The sequence below is a fragment of the Haliotis cracherodii genome, unplaced genomic scaffold, assembly GCF_022045235.1.
Source record: "Haliotis cracherodii isolate W230 unplaced genomic scaffold, xgHalCrac1.p SCAF_12, whole genome shotgun sequence".
NCBI lineage: Eukaryota > Metazoa > Mollusca > Gastropoda > Lepetellida > Haliotidae > Haliotis > Haliotis cracherodii.
In genome coordinates this window covers 3786254-3803650 of record NW_027266267.1, presented here as the reverse complement: position 1 = coordinate 3803650, position 17397 = coordinate 3786254, and the positions used below count along the sequence as shown (strand labels likewise).

The following is a 17397-nucleotide window of genomic DNA, read 5'->3' as shown; positions in this document are numbered from 1 at the left end:
ACTTACCATTTACTGTTAAGTTATATTCATACGTCAGACGATCTCCATTATTCAACGTTTCAGCAATCTGGTAGCATCCCGTGTCATTCAGCCTCAAAGGCTTCAAAACGATTTTGTTTTCCTTAAGATGCAGACGTCCCTTGTAAGATGCATCGAGATAATCGTTCCATGATTTCTGAAGATTTAAAACAATAGATAAAACAATAGTGATACATATTCACATACGTATTGCAACATAAAACGTATACATGCTACATGTATATGCATAAACGCCAGGTGAGTGAATAGCAACATAATCAGGTCTTTATTTACTTTCACGACCTTGTCGCGTAGTCTTCCGAACGTTTACCTACCCTTATTCTTCAATATTGCTGACATGAGCTTGAGTAGCAAACACACATAACTACTGTTTGACTAACAAGACTATGCACAATGGTGACTGTTAAGACGATTGCAATAACATCTGATTACTATATTTACATTAAGAGTAATAACCGGCAACCCTTAAAGTAATTTTTTTTTTTTACATTAAGGGTTAATAGCGTACATATCGCTCATTATTGTAAAATATTCTTATAAACAAAGTTTGATTGGTAATATAGGTTACTTTTTGATATTTTCACGTTTTTTTATTGTTTTTGCTTGGTTTCTTGTAATTATTCGTAATAAGCAACAACGTGAGAAACTGACTTTGCTAAGATCTGAGAACAAGAGGGGCTATTATAAGAATGGTAGGCTTGTTATTGAGGACATGCCAGCTATTACTCTGGAAGGTGATGAACATCAGCTCCAGTCGCAGATAACCATGAAAGACTAAACGGGGATGAGATTTTACTGTATTTTCTATTGAGTACACAGGAAGAGAACCCAGATGTTTCGGTCATTGTTCTTGGATTTATTTGTTTGTTTTGTTTGTTTGTTGTTTAACGCCGTACTCAGCAACATTCCAGCTATATGGCGAAGAAACTAAAGATAACTCATACCTCATACCTTATTAAGTGCAGTGAATATAGATAACTGTGTGGAATCAAAAAGAACCAGTATGCACAATGTAAAAGGGGTGACCTACATAATGCAGTATAAAACGTGTTTCTGGACTACCACAAAGCCCCAACTCTATTGATATACAAGACTGGTGGGGCTATTTATCGTCACTGAGAGGGTACGGGTGGCTAAGCGTCTAAGCGCCACGATTCGCTGTGCAGAGTTGCGTCCCTTCAGCACGCCAGAAACCAATAATTGTGGGTTCGAATCCCGGTTCGCCCCGATTATGTTTCTAGGTTGTGTCAGCACCATACCCGTGCTCGTGGGTTTCACCAAAATGGTAAACGTCTGAGACCTGCATCTCTTCGGGCTTTCCTACCACATTAAGCTGACACGCCGCGATATAACTGGAATACTGTTAAACCCTACTAACTCACTCACTCACTCTCGTCGCTGAATTCTGAATCAATGGTATTTCAGGATAATCTTGCCGAGGTTGAAGACATAGTGACATGTAAAGGTTATATGCACGAACTGAAAATTGACATATAAGATTCCCCAGTCACCAGATCAGAACTTTGTGTAAGCATCAGTGGCAAGAAACATAATAAATCAGCTGGTCTTGAAGACATTCTTAGTGAATATCTAAAACATTCATCCGCTGTTATAATACCTTATTTTGAAATCATATTTAACAGCATTTATCAAAACGGTGTTTTCCCTGAATGTTGGGCTACTGGGATAGTTAAGGGGACGCCTCTGTTCCTAATAATTATAGGGATATGAGCCTCCTAATGAGTACTAGCATCCTTAGTATTGCAACACTTGATAAAATATATGAAAGTCAGTCGGGGTTTCGAAAAGGTTATTCATCTATCGATAACTGTTCTGTTTTAAACTCTGTCATTCAGCGTTTTTTTTCACGTAAATGAGGTAAATTTTATGTAGCATTTATTGATTTCTCTAAAGCATTCGACTTCATTCAGCGTCATCTATGGAAGCTATTGTACAAACATGGCTTGAGTGCTAAAAATGAATAAAATGTTACGTCTCATGTCCGGTAATGTTAAGGCTTGTGTTCGTTCAAACAACTGAGTATCTGTTACATTTGTTGTTTCATGGGTGTGTGGCAAGGGTGTATGTTTTGTCCCTTTGGAACAACATGGTCAGTTACATCCGGAATGAATTCATATTTTTCTACTTCAATCTGCGGAAGTCCTTAATGTGCTTGGCAATACTGTCAACGACGTACAAATGAAGTTGAATATCTTTCATGATTTCTGTTGTACATGGGAAATGTCAGTGAATCTATCGAAAACAAAAACAGTTGTTTTTCAAAGATATGGGAGGTTTATCTCGTTATAAATAATGGTATTATGACGGAAACGCGTATAAAGTAGTTACTGGATACAGTTATCTTGACTTTAACAATAGATTATTGAGGTCGAATGCTTAAATAATATTGCAATTAAGGCGAGAAAGGTGTTCGTGGTCCTGTTAATTAGTATACATTCCTTGAAACCATACTCGCCTCACGTTTACTTAATATTTTTAAACAAAGATAGCACCAATACTTTCATTCGGGGCTGAAATTTGGGGGTTCAGTGACATAGAACCGAGTGTGGTAGATGTTCTATTCAGTCGCTTGTTTTGAAATGTGTCAAATATTGGCAATCTCTTTATAATGTGCAGGAATATCGTTTACCCACAAAACTGTTACAATATTTTGCGGCTGTACGATGAACAGGGCGACGTAAATTCGGTAACGAACCTTTAAACTATTTTCAGATTAGGATTTTCTGATGTCTGGTACTTAAAAGCATATGGTAATAAAACCGTATTTTTAAATATGTTACGTCAGCGGTTAAAACTTTTTTTTCAGATTTGGCGTAGTGATTTATCTGAAAGCCCTCAAATGGCTTTTTATGCACAGTTTAAAACATCAATTTCATGTGAGAACTATTTGAGTAGTATAACTGTAAATAAATTCAGGACCACATTGACTCGTTTTCGGCTCAGTTCTCACAATTTAGAAATTTCAATATTCCTCGTGAATTTAGAAAATGTAATGTTTGTAACCGAAACCATATCAAAGATGAATATCGCTTTTTCTTAATTCGTCCAGGTTATAGCCATCTTTGGCAAAGTTACATGAAATCTAGATTTTACATCTTTCCAAGTATTCTGAAGCTTAATACACTACTGTCATCGCAAGACCCTATTATCAATATGAATACAGAAAAGTACTTGTTTTACGCCGATGCTGTAATAACACAAATACTCCAATCTACCTGTGCGTTTCTTTCTTTGAAGAGTGTATTCTTCGTTCAACTTTGCGCGTTTTCTCAGGAACAACAAAAAGTAGAGCCATGGAACTTGCGTAAATGCACTGCACCTTTCATATTCCAAAAACCTCTCGACGACAACCTGGTCGTTATTTACAAGTTTTCTTTATGGGTCATAACTGACGTGTCATTTAGCCGATTGGGTTAAATCTTGGTACAAAGGTGTATCGAGGGACACTATACAATATGACTTAATTTATGTTACTACCTCGCTTCCATGGAAACGGAAGGGTCATGTGCAGAGCTGACTGTATTTCAGGACTAAACCGAATAAGTTTTATTACCTATCACGGCAATGTAACGAGGCATCTGATTCGTCGAAATGCAGTTGTTCGATTTCGTTAAAAGATATTGAGATATATTTTTACACACAAAGCACAGTGCTCTTTATGAAAGTAGGTTTGGATGATCAGCACAACATCCAGTAATATAACCTAATTCAGAAATCTAAGATGATCTCACAGTCGCCATTTTGTAACTACTATATATTTATGAATTCCTTTTGAAAACCCTCATGTATGTCATTTAATTAGATTTAGGAGATAAACATACTGTGTTTTCAATGTAGAGCTAGGTTACCTGTAGATTTAACCCCGCTAAATTCAATTTGGAACCGAACGCGCAGCGTGAGGTTTCAAATGTTAAATTTAGCGCGGTTAAATCTACAGGTAACCTAGCTCTACATTGAAAACACAGTATGTTTATCTCCATTCTACCATGACTAAATAAAACGCGAACTCTTTGGTGTTAGCAAATATACTGAGTGAATCGGCATGGGTTGAGTTCAGTGTTTTGAGTGGGTTATCGATCTGAATTACGAAATCACCGAACAAAATATGGTGCTGTATATACTCAAGCAGTTTGTTTACTCCGTAATACTTCACTCGAACATATGACAGGCATTGAAAGCATATAAGCACGGCAACTTGGTAAGCTAACATGAGGTGGCCATCCCTTAGAAAACAAAGCAAGCTTTGCAAGGCTTTCGCTCTACATCTCACGTCACCATTATGACGTCATATCGCTCGTTGTGACGCAAAATATATGACGTCACAGTCGTATATAGAAAAGCGCCAAAATTTCAAGGTCTCTGTTGTCTCCAAAACGTAAATACATTCCCTTTGTTGATTTCTGTCGTGTTTTTCTGCACGAAATGTATTGCCACACATCCTTTGAATATTGTAGTAACCGCATTTGTGCATTTTGTAACCTGTAATTGTAGATATAGTTATTTAAATATGCCTACCGACAATGACTGAAAATAGTACTATTCTATGAATATTAGCTTCCGCGGTGATGCGGCCGTCAAACCAGCTGTTTCAATTGACCAATCAGAACCGAGTAAATTCCAAATTCATGGTAGAATATTAGTTCATTGCACCCCCGCAACGAAGTTAGGGGGTATAATGGAATCAGCGTGTCCGCCTGTCTGTCGGTCCGTCCGCAGTAAATAACTTTCCTGACAATTCCTTCTAAACTAATTGACTGATTTCAATTGCTCTTTGTATGCGTGGCCACTTCAGCATGTTTTGGGGCACATTGGAATTGTTTGTTTTTTTCATTTGAACGGAGTTATTGCCTTTTATTTCTTCGTCATTTCAATTTGTCTGGACAACGTCTAAACTACTACATCGATTTCTTTCAGATATGTGCGTAGGTGTAGTTACAGACACTGTACGACATACCTTCTCCATAGGACAGTTCTAGTTTGCTTTCTTTTTTTTTTCCATGCATGCAAGATGCCCGAAAGGATTATGCGACGTATTGCCATTCGTCTTTGAACGGCGTGCGTCATCCGTCATGCGAAAGCTATTCACAATCAAATACGATTTATTCTTAAAATACATGTATGTCGAAAGATAGCATTTACAGCTCACCTGGTACGAAGTTCCGGGGAGAGCTTACGTCAGCTCCCTAGAAGATCGAATGGTCGGTTCTTAACTGACATGAAATACTCTACAGGCCGTATGTCTAATGTTCTTTTTCGCATTGGTCTTACTAAAGGATATGCTTAAACTGCTATAGAAAAGGTCATATCCGAAAAATATATAACCTTCAGTGGCTAATTTTGACTCGTTACTCGGGAAACCTACGGCTTATTTTAACAAAACATCATTGCATTAGAATTCCTGTTGTTTGTAATAGCATATGGTACTGGTGTATGCTTAACTGTCATATCCGTAATACTGCAACAAAATGTCCATTATTTTATGCCTAAAACTCCGTTATTGGACCATTCTAACAACAAACCACCATCTACGACAGGGTCTGATCTACTGAGTCCCCCTTTCCGTCGTTGTGGTATCAGGATAGTAACGAGGTTATCTTGCAGAATATCGAGAAATAACCTTTGTAAAACAGTAAGTTTGATGGAAATCAGTTAAAAGGGTTAAGGGACATAAACCCTTTTAGGAAGTCTGTATATAGAGAGGGAATCTAACAAGAGGCCCATAGGGCCTGTATCGCTCACCTGGATATTTACGCAATCATGACAAAATATACATTTGCATTGTACATGTATATAATATTGCAAATATACTCAACAACAAAAGTTGCTGTGACACCAATATTTTAGTGTTTTTTTCAAACAAGTAAAGTTTGTTTTTCAACATTGTAGTACATGTATGGTATCAAGTCACAAAAACTCAACTGCTACAGAAAAGCATGCATTCCATGCAAAAGTAGACTTTTATGCAAGCCCCATGCATTTCACTGCCAAGAAAGGGTACAAAAAACATGTGCCTTAACGGGAGTGCGTATGCATTGTTTACCATGGTGCTGACAACAACCACTCAGAAAAACAACAAAATTACGCAATTACTAAACATTACGAAATGCCCCGCATGTCCGAAAATGAGCTTCTGCGAGCCATTGGTATGCTTAAAGCAGGATCGAGTCAACGTGATGTTGCAAGACAATTTAACGTCCACAGAAACACCATTTGGTGTTTATGGCAACGTTGGCAACAGACAAATGCAGTCAGAGACCATCCCTGGAGTAGCAGGCCACGCCTAACCAATAATCGACAAGACAACACACCTACGAAATCGATTCCAGCCAGCAACAGAGACTGAAAGAAGCATCCCTGGCCTTAGACGAATATCTTCACAAACCGTACGTCTCCGCCCCAGATGTGCAGGGATTGTCGCCAGAAGACCCGCCAGACGTCCCATTTTGACAGGTAACAACCGTCAAGCACGTCTACAGCGGTGCAGACAGCGTCTACGCTGGACGGCCATGCAGTGGGGACAAGTTCTATACACTGACGAGTCTCGTTTTCACCTCAGCCACAGCGATGGACGGATTCGAGTGAACCGACGTCGAGGTGAACGTTACGTCAATCATTGTGTCATAGGAGAAGATGAGCGTTATGGTATGGGGTGGGATTACAGCAAGACAGAGGACCTGTTTGATAGTGGTAGAGGGAAATGTCAATGGACAGCGCTACCGCGACGAGATCATCGGCCCTGTTGTTCTACCGTCGTCATGGCCAGGGCATTACCTATCAACATGCCTCCTATTGCTCGACTTGTTCAGGATTCTCTTCAACAAAACAACGTGAATGTCATACCCTGGTCGGCTCCTTCCCCTGATCTCTCACCAATCGAGCACAAGCTTGCATTATATCTTATTCAATGTCACAGGAACTATATTTCGTAATTTTGACTCTGTCAGCATTTAAAAGGGGAGGATGGCAAATCTGAAAGCACAACCTTGCACTTCTCTAGATAAAAAGATGAACTTTGGCAAAACTGATCATCAAGGTTGAAATTAAAGTGTCAAATGTTCTTGAAATGAAACACAACATTAGTCTCTCAGAAAATGGCATCACAAGTCAGTATGTCGTGTGTCCGCCATGTGCATTGATGACTGCCGTGCAACGTCGATACATGGAATTGATGAGGCGGTTGATGAAGGTCATAGGCACTTGAGCCCACACTCTGAGGAACGCCTGACGCAGTTCAGCTGCAGTTGTCGGTGCAGTTTGATTCTCGTCCCACATGTGTTCAATGTGATTTAAATCGGGACTGAGGGTAGGCCACTGCATGGTTCTGATGCCATTCTGCTGTAACTCGTGGTTGTGGCAACATGCCAAATGAGGTATTCCGAGTGGGATCAAGACTTGATCAATGTACCGAGCTGCTGTTACACCATTGCCTCTTCCTGGACCGATGTTCTAGGAGACCAAAAGGGGCGACCCTCTGTGCAAGACCAATTCCATCCCACACCATGATGCTCGGACCACCCTGAGAGTCTCTCTCAACAACACAAGCATCAGAATAACATTCCCCACGGCGTCGCCCAGCTCTCTCTCTCTCTGCCAGCTGCTGTTGAGATACTGTAACGGTTCTCGTCTGAGAAGAGGACTCTTCTCCAATGCTGGTGGCGCCAATGCTGGTGCTGTGTTGCCGACTGAAGACGTGGTGTCAGAATGGATCCTCCGTGTGACCTGTGACAGTGGAGGTGTCTGCTCATCAATCGTCGACGCACGGTGTCCGCACTAATGTGTCGCTGGTGTGTCCCCATGGTCTGTCGAGCAGTTTCCGCAGCAGTAACAATGCGATCTTGAAGATGCTGTCACACAATCTGACGATCCTGGCGTTGTGTGGTGACCCTTGGTCTTCCACTACGTGGTCGGTCATCTGTAGTGTTGGTGGTCTGGTACCATTGTTGGAGCATGTTTATTGTCCTTACGTGGACTTGAAATGCATTGGCTACTTGCTGGGTGGTTTGTCCAACTTGCATCGTCCAAAGGCTTGATGTCGCTGATTCGCTGTCGATGTTTTCCGATCTGGGTGGATTTTTATGGCAAGAAATGTGGGAACGCATGTGCATTTCAATTTGCACGAAACTCACGTGCATCGAGTTACCATGGCCGTTGCAGTGATGCGTTTGGGCGATCGGTTTTATTGTCATCTGCTTTGTTTTTCATCACCAAATTTCATTTTTTTCGAACAAGGTAATGTTAAATTTTAGAAACTTTGACAAAAATTACCTAGATATTTTAATGAAAACTATTCATGCAATGTTACATGGAGTGACGTTTCGTTTGCAGTTCATTATATATGTAACCTTCTGTTCCGCAGAGATATATGGAACCCATCGTATTTTGGATTAAGTTAAAAACCTGCCTCGAGTTCTGTGCCAATCTGGCATTATTAACCCCTGAGTTCTTTTTGTCTTCAGAAAATTGCCATTGGCAGAACCAGCCTGATTTTTATTTTGTTTGACTCTCTTAGCTACCTGTGTCTGTATTGCTCGAGTATAGCGTGCCTGTAACTCTGGTGTTTGTAGTCGGCTTCCTTGTAGACACTCTATGATGGGTGGGGAGCAGGGGTGCTAAAATATCCTATTTTCATTATGGCTTCCCCATAGATCATTGGTTCTCAACAAAAGAAAGAAGGCACATTGATATAGATCCTGCAATTACTTCTGATGAGGATTCTGTACAAAATATGGATTCTTGGCCAAAATTTCTGGTTGTCGAAGGGATTGATTGTGAGCCTCTCAAACTCAACCCCTTTGTAGTTTCAAAATCAATTTGCGATACTGTGAAGAATGTTACTCGTCTCTGGTCTGGTTCACTGCTTGTGGAGTGTGCAAGGAGACAGCAATCTCTGAATCTACTCAACGCTGATCATTTTGCAAATACAGAGATTGTTGTCTCTGTGCACAAAACACTCAATGCATATAAAGGCATTGTACGTGGCCATGCAGAGTGCCCTTCAGAAATGTCTGAAGAAGGGATTGTTGCAGACTCAAGATGTATCTTCTGTGAAACGGCTCACCAGGAAAGATGGTGACACCATCATTAAATCAACTACATACCTTTTCACATTTATCCTAACTAAGCTTCTTCCTCCATTTAAAGCTGGTTATTTCAACATCCGAGTGAATGTATATATTCCAAATCCACTCCATTGCTTTAAATGTCAGCAATTTGGACATGGAGCAAATCCTGTAGCCATACCCAAGTTTGCTCCCGCTGAAGTAAGGCCCATGATAGCACTGCACAGATACCATCAAATGTGCAAACTACAGCGGTGATCACATGTCCACTTCTTAATCATGTCCCTCTTTTGTGACACAAACTAAAATACTATAACTGAAATACACAAATCATTTACAGACGCAAACAGGTTGGGTACAAAGGAATCAACAACTTCCACTTCTTCACGGACCTATTCTGCTGCAATCTCCTCTTCTCCTATCAAGGTTGATAATAGCTGTCAAACAGCTAGTAGCTGGGTATCCACTGACCAGACAATTTTATATCAAATAGATGCTGACATCTGCACCTCATCTTCATCAGCTTCACAAACCGAACTGCTGCAAGAAGTTATACCTTTACCAGAACCCACAATTCAACCAGACTCTGTAACTGACCTCAAAACTCTAGACATCTCACGAACACAGGAAAAAAAACAAAGACGAAAAGAAGCAAGGGCGCTTAAATATGTCGAGGAGTCTTTGTCATTGAATGTTCCTCTTGAGGTTCATAACACCTTTGAACCTCTAGATATCACTCCGTTGCTACCATTACAGTGTAGAGGACATTCCTCCCGCTCACGATCTCCAATCGAGCCTCCATTAGTTGCTCTCCCAATTTAATACAATGTATTTGTAAAGGATTTCGGAAAAATATATTTAATGATCTTCAGATATTAATTCAAGATTTCAAGCCATCTCCATTTTGGCTTCAAGTAACCTTGCTCAAAACCAAAGATAATTTTGATTTAAGACAGTACGATTTTTACCATTACTTTACCCTTGGCCCTTGTTTAGATTGAGGGTGGTTTGTAATGCGGTTCGATGTGTTAGGTAGTGTGTGCAGTGGATGAGTGCGTGTTCTGGGGTTTCTGGTTGTTTGCAGTGTGGGCAGTTACATGTAGTGTGTTTTTTAAATTTTTTTAGGTGGTTATTTAGGTTGGTGTGTCCTGTTTGGAATTTGGTGATTACTCTGTCGATTTTTTTGGATGGATGGAGAATTTTTGGTTTGGTTAGTGGTTTGCTGAGCACTTTTTTGATTTGGCTATTTGAGTTTAGATATAGGTTATGCCATTTTTTGGTGATTTTTTGCTTGTTTACGCTATTAATTTCTGATTTCGAGATGGGTAAGTTTAAGCTTATTTCTGGGATTTTGAGGGATAGTTTAGCTGCTTTATTGGCGTTTTCATTACCGTATATTCCTACGTGGGCGGGTATCCACAAGAAGGTTATTTGTTTGCCTGCCTTAGTTAGGTCGTTGGAGCTTTTAAGTATTTGATTTATTAATTTGGGTCGGTTTGCGTCCACTTAGGGAGTCGGTAAGTATTAGGATTTTTTTGTGTTTTTTGGATTCTTGATTATGGAGGGCTGAGGCCATGCCCATTAGTTCTGCCGTGAATATTGATTGGTTGTTTGGGAGTCGGAAGGATTGTGTGGTTTTAGTTGGTTGTGTGGTATGGACTCCGAAACCTGTGTGTTTGGAGGTCGGATCTGAAGATCCATCCGTGTAAATGTGACACCAATTTGGCCAATTTTCGTGTATGTATGCTAGTGTGGTAGTTTTAGCTATGTTTGGGTCGGTTTGTTTATTTATTTGGCTAGCTAGTGTTGTGTCTATTTTGGGTATTTTAAGTTTAGGGGTGAAGATATTTGATTGTTTGCAGTTTTGTTTAAGATTTTTAATTTGGTGTTCATTGAGGTAGTTTGTTATTCTTTGGGATATTGGGGTAAGTAAGGGGTGTTTACGAGCTAGAGCTTGGTTTTGGGGGCTGATGTTTTGTTTTATTAAGTTTTGGATGAGAGGGTTTGATTGGGACGCGGCCCAGAAATTTAAGCTTAGCTGTTCCCTGCGTAGACTTAGTGGCATTTCTCCTGTTAAGGCCTGAAGTGAAGTGTAGGAGGTCCCATGTTGGGTGCGTGTAATTAGTTTGAGAGCCTGATGTTGTATTGAGTCAAGTTTTTTAGATAGAGAGTTGTTTAGGGTGTTGTATATGGCGCAGCCGTAGTCTAGTTTTGATCTAGTTTTGTACAAACTAGGTATGAGCATGATATATATACATAACAATAGATAGATGTTTATATAGCAGATAAGGTTGATGTACACTGATTGATAGGTAGTTATGATAAGACAAGTTTATACAAGAGATAGGGTTGATGTACACTGATTGATGGGTATGGGATTAACACAAGGATTACTAAGAAGGAATGAATGGGAAGCCAGTGGGGGGATAATAGTTCAGTGATGTTTTGGCGAGCTGATCAGATCATGGTAAGCTGGAGGGATGTAGTATCATTGATCTCTGTTTATGGCTGGCTGAATTCTTTTGATGTAAAAGGCTTCTTTAATTTTTCTGAGCTTTAGGTCTTTCTTGTTTGTTGTTAAGATTTTGAAGTTGTCCCACTTAATATTGTGGCTGGGGTAGATTTGGGTGTGGTCAGAGATAGCAGATTTAGAGGGTGTTTTTAGGACAGAGGCATGATGTTCCTTTAAGCGTTGGTTGAGAGGTCTTGAAGTTTCACCTACATATGAGTCGCCACATTCACACTTTATGTGGTACACAAGACCAGCTGGATTGCATGAATTTCGCTAAATGTCCTGTGCCCGACGATACACAACTCAACGAAAATTTAATTATTGTGAAATATACAACTTAGTCAACCTTTATCTATATAGTTTTCTTACAAAGGAAGGATTAAACAGTTTTGTAATCTGTATCACTTACTTTTGCTATACTTGAAGAACTTGCTATTTTTGTTCCATTAAAACGTATAGTAAGCTGCCTCAGCAAGACACTTGTGTTGAAAGCAACCTCCTTGTCCACAAATCCCTGAAGATCTAAAAACAAACAATAACAATGTTCATTGTGTAAGTTTACACTAAAACATAATTTTAGATGGCAAATAATATTTCTTATTGACAGAACTGATTTTGATTTGCTGTTGTGTGTTATAAATAATAATATAAGTTACATTCTTGTCCACAAATCCATTATTTACTGAAAGTCTGATCGCTGATGTGTGTGTTATGATTATCTGACCACATTGAGTGCTCATTGTTGAATCTTGTCATTGTCATTTACGCAAATGTTTAGCAACCCAGGCATTTGTACCACATAAATATTTTAATCTTTAGTGACTGAGGTGACTCAATTAGTATTTATAATCAGAACTATTAGAGCCCTAGAACATCGCTCTGTATATAAGTGATGTTTATAACTCAGTGATTACCATTGTGTCATAATAATCATAACACACACATCAGCAAATCAGACCTGTGACAAGATACAGTACACTAGCACTTGTTTCCTATATAAGTGGCATCTGTAATTCAGTTATTACCATTTAGCCTTAAGCATTCAAAATAAAGTACCAAAGTACCTTCAGTTTTCACCAAGGTCGGCATCATAAACAGAATAATCAGAATTGTCCGTCCGCCCATTTCTCTCGAACTCGAACCCATCTGCTGAAATAAGACATTTTTCGTGTGATTTGGTTATGGACCATGTGGACATGCAGAATGATACATGGTAAAATATTCAAATGGGCACTGATCTACAGCAATTTCTCGGGACTGGTTAATTAATATTAAAAGCCTTGTTCAGTTATTTTACAAATTGACTGAGTGAATCACCTTGTACACATTGACTGTAGCATATACACGATTACAAAGAAAAAGACTTGTGAAAACAACGCCTGTCTCGCATCGGAGAGCTTCACAACCAAGACGTAGAGGAACAAGAATGATTATATTCAATGCAACAGCAAATGCATGAAGACAAAATGCAAATATCTCAATAACAACCTACCAAAGTTGTATTATAAATTAAGGCAGCTACCTTGTTCGAGGAATGCATGCGTGGATGCATAAAGGGACAATATCCCATACAAGTAAAATAATATATGGATGTCAACTTCTCTATCATGTCATGAGGCATATAAGGAAAACAAAATTAATAAGATAACAAAAGGTGGAAAGTAACAAGGGAAGCCAACAGATGTTTGGCGCTGATAGGTGATTAGCTATAGGCAATGGAAACCAACACATGCTTTTCTGTAACAGTTGCGTTTTTGCGACTTGATTCCATACATGTAGTACAATATTGATAACAAAACTTTACTTGTTTGAAAAAACACACGAAAATATTGGTGTCACGGGAACTTTTGTTGTTGAGTATATGTACATGTAAGGACACCAAAATTAATAAGATAACAAAGGGTGGAAACTAACAAGGGAAGCCAACAAATGATTAGTGTTGATAGGTGATTAGCAATAGACAATGGAAGCCAACACTTTACAGTAATTAGCGCTGATGGTATGGAAGCCAGTACTTAAGCATCATAGATAAGTAATAGGTATTAAGACAGGACAACTAAATAAACAATATACCACAGGCATCTTCTTAGACTTCTCTAAAGCTTTCGACATGGTATGGCACGATGGGCTGATACAAAAACTTAAAAAAATAGGACTCAAAGGTCAGATAATAAACTACATCCAGGACTTCCTAAACAATCGTAAAATAACCGTGGGTATAGACCAAACTCTATCGGACCAATGTCCCCTAGAAAATGGTACTCCACAGGGCAGTATCCTCAGCCCCACCCTCTTCAATACAATGATAAACGATCTATTCGAGAGCCTATCCCCTAAAGTAAACACATCAAAATTCGCGGATGATGGAGCCATCTGGATCCGCACTAAAAGCATGAACATGGTCCAAAATTTACTCCAAAAATCTCTTAATAAAATACAACAATGGGCTGACAAATGGGGCTTCTCCCTTAACTCAGAAAAAACAACAGGAATAGTATTCAAACATAAAAACATGAAACCCGCCTCCCCAATCCTCCAGCTAGACAATCAAACAATCAAATTTCAAAAACAAACCAAATTCTTAGGACTTATTTTCGATGAACATCTCACCTGGGATGCTCACATCCAAAACCTAACAACTAAATGCAGTAAAGACCTAAACACCCTAAGATGCCTAACTGGCTCTAACTGGGGAGCATCCAAGGATACCCTCCTCTCTCTCTACATATCACTAATTAGATCAAAACTAGACTACGGCTGCGCCATATACAACACCCTAAACAACTCTCTATCTAAAAAACTTGACTCAATACAATATCAGGCTCTCAAACTAATTACACGCACCCAACATGGCACCCCCTACACTTCACTTCAGGCCTTAACAGGAGAAATGCCACTAAGTCTACGCAGGGAACAGCTAAGCTTAAATTTCTGGGCCGCGTCCCAATCAAACCCTCTCATCCAAAACTTAATAAACCAAAACATCAGCCCCAAAAACCAAGCTCTAGCTCGTAAACACCCTTTACTTACCCCAATATCCCAAAGAATAACAAACTACCTAAATGAACACCAAATTAAAAATCTTAAACAAAACTGCAAACAATCAAATATCTTCACCCCTAAACTTAAAATACCCAAAATAGACACAACACTAGCTAGCCAAATAAATAAACAAACCGACCCAAACATAGCTAAAACTACCACACTAGCATACATACACGAAAATTGGCCAAATTGGTGTCACATTTACACGGATGGATCCTCAGATCCGACCTCCAAACACACAGGTTTCGGAGTCCATACCACACAACCAACTAAAACCACACAATCCTTCCGACTCCCAAACAACCAATCAATATTCACGGCAGAACTAATGGGCATGGCCTCAGCCCTCCATAATCAAGAATAAAAAAACACAAAATAATCCTAATACTTACCGACTCCCTAAGTGGACTGCAAGCCCTCAAAAAAAAAAAAATACCAAAAACCGACCTAAATTAATAAATCAAATACTTAAAAGCTCCAACGACCTAACTAAGGCAGGCAAACAAATAACCTTCTTGTGGATACCCGCCCACGTAGAAATATACGGTAATGAAAACGCCGATAAAGCAGCTAAACTATCCCTCAAAATCCCAGAAATAAGCTTAAACTTACCCATCTCAAAATCAGAAATTAAAAGTGTAAACAAGCAAAAAATCCAAAAAAAATGGCATAACCTATATCTAAACTCAAATAGCCAAATCAAAAAAGTGCTTAGCAAACCACTAACCAAACCAAAAATTCTCCATCCATCCAAAAAAATCGACAGAGTAATCACTAAACTCCAAACAGGACACACCAACCTAAATAACCACCTAAATTTTTTTTAAAAACACACTACAGGTAACTGCCCACACTGCAAACAACCAGAAACCCCAGAACACGCACTCATCCACTGCACACACTACCTAACACATCGAATCGCATTACAAACCACCCTCAATCTAAACAAGGCCTTAACTCTAAAAGCAATACTAAACCCACAAAATAAACTAGAAAACATCAAGGCCTTAGGCGTATTCTTAATAAAAACGGAACTAATAAAACGCATCTAAAAACACAATAACCTACCAAATCAAAATCACATAAACAAACAAACATCCACCATACCCAGCTCCCTTAGTTCTCCTCCCCAATCCCATCGGCATCTATTCCAAATCTCAAAATTCCCAAATTTTATATAAGCAACCCCTAACCCCCCCCTCTTGGGTTGCACAGACCACTTTCGCCCCTTTCGGAAACACATTAAATGGCCTGGCCGGGCCCGTGTGCGAAATACGCATCAGTCGGAAAGCGCACGTTAAATCTCCAAAGTAAGTAAGTAAGTAAGTAATAGGTAAGGGACACTGGGCAAAAGGGTGGCCGGGGATAATTAGCACTGATAGGTGAAAGGATGGACATAGCCATGGGCAAATTGCAGCCAGCCAGTTGTCGTTACATGTACATATATATGCTCTCCGTCCCATGACATCCATTCACTCGGAAGCGTTGTGTTCCTCGTAACAAAGTGAGTGAGTGAGTAAGTATGGTTTTACGGCGCTTTTAGCAGTATCCCAGCAATATCACGGCGGGGGCTTCACATTGTCGGGAATCGAACCCGGGTCTTCGGCGTTCATAACGAAGAAGTTGGCATTCTCTTCCTTGTGTGTATCTCTCCTAAATGCCTTTCAAACACATAATATCCCATACGTCTGCAGCTGTTAAAATAAACTTATTCGATGCCACGTGTCTCTGTAACAATTAAATATCTTAAAATGTATACAGCATTTTGGGATATTCTAACCTGTGTTCGTTGCTCAACTTAGTTTGTTTCCGGTGCTTCACATAGGTGTCAAGTCTCAAAGGCTGAGAAAGCCCATGTGACAACTATTTTCATAGTGTCGAAGTTTCTTATAAAAACATAGACTAGATAACAATGAACAATCGATCAACGGATTATCGGCTATTCCTTTGAACACAGTTTGTTGTTTTTACAAAAAAGTAAATCAACTGATCTCACTCCTCTTGCTGGGCTGCACGTGCATATTACATAGTTTACATTTCACCCCACTTCAAACCTGGATTCAGATTAAATGATTACCCCTAGTGAATGTGAATGATGTTTAGTGAATGAACACAAGACACAAGAAATGCCAAATGGAAACCTTTGTCAGGTAATCGGAGTGGTGCTACCACTAAATATACCTGTAATAAATTCATTAACTGAGCTTCAAGTGAATGACAACAAATACACAGGTGTATGGTTATACCAGGAAACATAGCAACAAGAGCTAGCAATCGCAGTATCCGCGGAATCCGAAAATGCTTTCACAACAGGGATATTTTTTTAAATATTAAACTATAACAATCAGGGGTGTTTCCGAAAAACGACATCCGTGAGCTTCCACCGTTCTTCTTGTCTATTTCTTTAGACTGACGAAATGTATTATTTACCATGTGCCCTTTGTTGGACAAAGAAGCCAAGGGAAAGATTCTATGTATCGCTAGCGTTACCTGGGGACAGGGATTCTGCATCAATATCAGATTTGTTTAAAGGTTTCTAACATGATCTCTCAGTTAGTCTTAATCAGTAGCAGTGTTATCAGAGGGTGCATCTCTCCTGTCTGACACTGGCTTCAATTTATATGTTTGACAGGTAAAACTCCCTTTTCTCTGCATGAATTAGACAACTTACTTTTGAAAGTAGTCACCTGTATCTCAGTTTGTATGTAAGATGTTGAATGG

General features: G+C 39.4%; 1 protein-coding gene across 7 annotated transcripts in view; it reads right to left on the bottom strand.

The window, feature by feature from the left end:
* The window catches only part of LOC139458134 (uncharacterized), a 104181-nt gene that overhangs the window by 35815 nt on the left and 50969 nt on the right, over window positions 1–17397 (bottom strand). For 5 of the 7 annotated variants that reach the window (XR_011652656.1, XM_071239445.1, XM_071239444.1 and 2 more), the window contains exons 2-4: window positions 12696–12780; window positions 12041–12153; window positions 7–175 (exon numbers count right to left, since the gene is read on the bottom strand). Coding sequence is in view for 6 of the 7 variants with exons in the window: in XM_071239445.1 (XP_071095546.1) it covers window positions 7–175; window positions 12041–12153; window positions 12696–12777 (364 nt within the window). In the remaining variant the exon portion in view is untranslated. The remainder of the gene's footprint in view (window positions 1–6; window positions 176–12040; window positions 12154–12695; window positions 12781–17397) is intronic. The other 2 variants (XM_071239446.1, XM_071239447.1) reach the window with 1 other exon arrangement.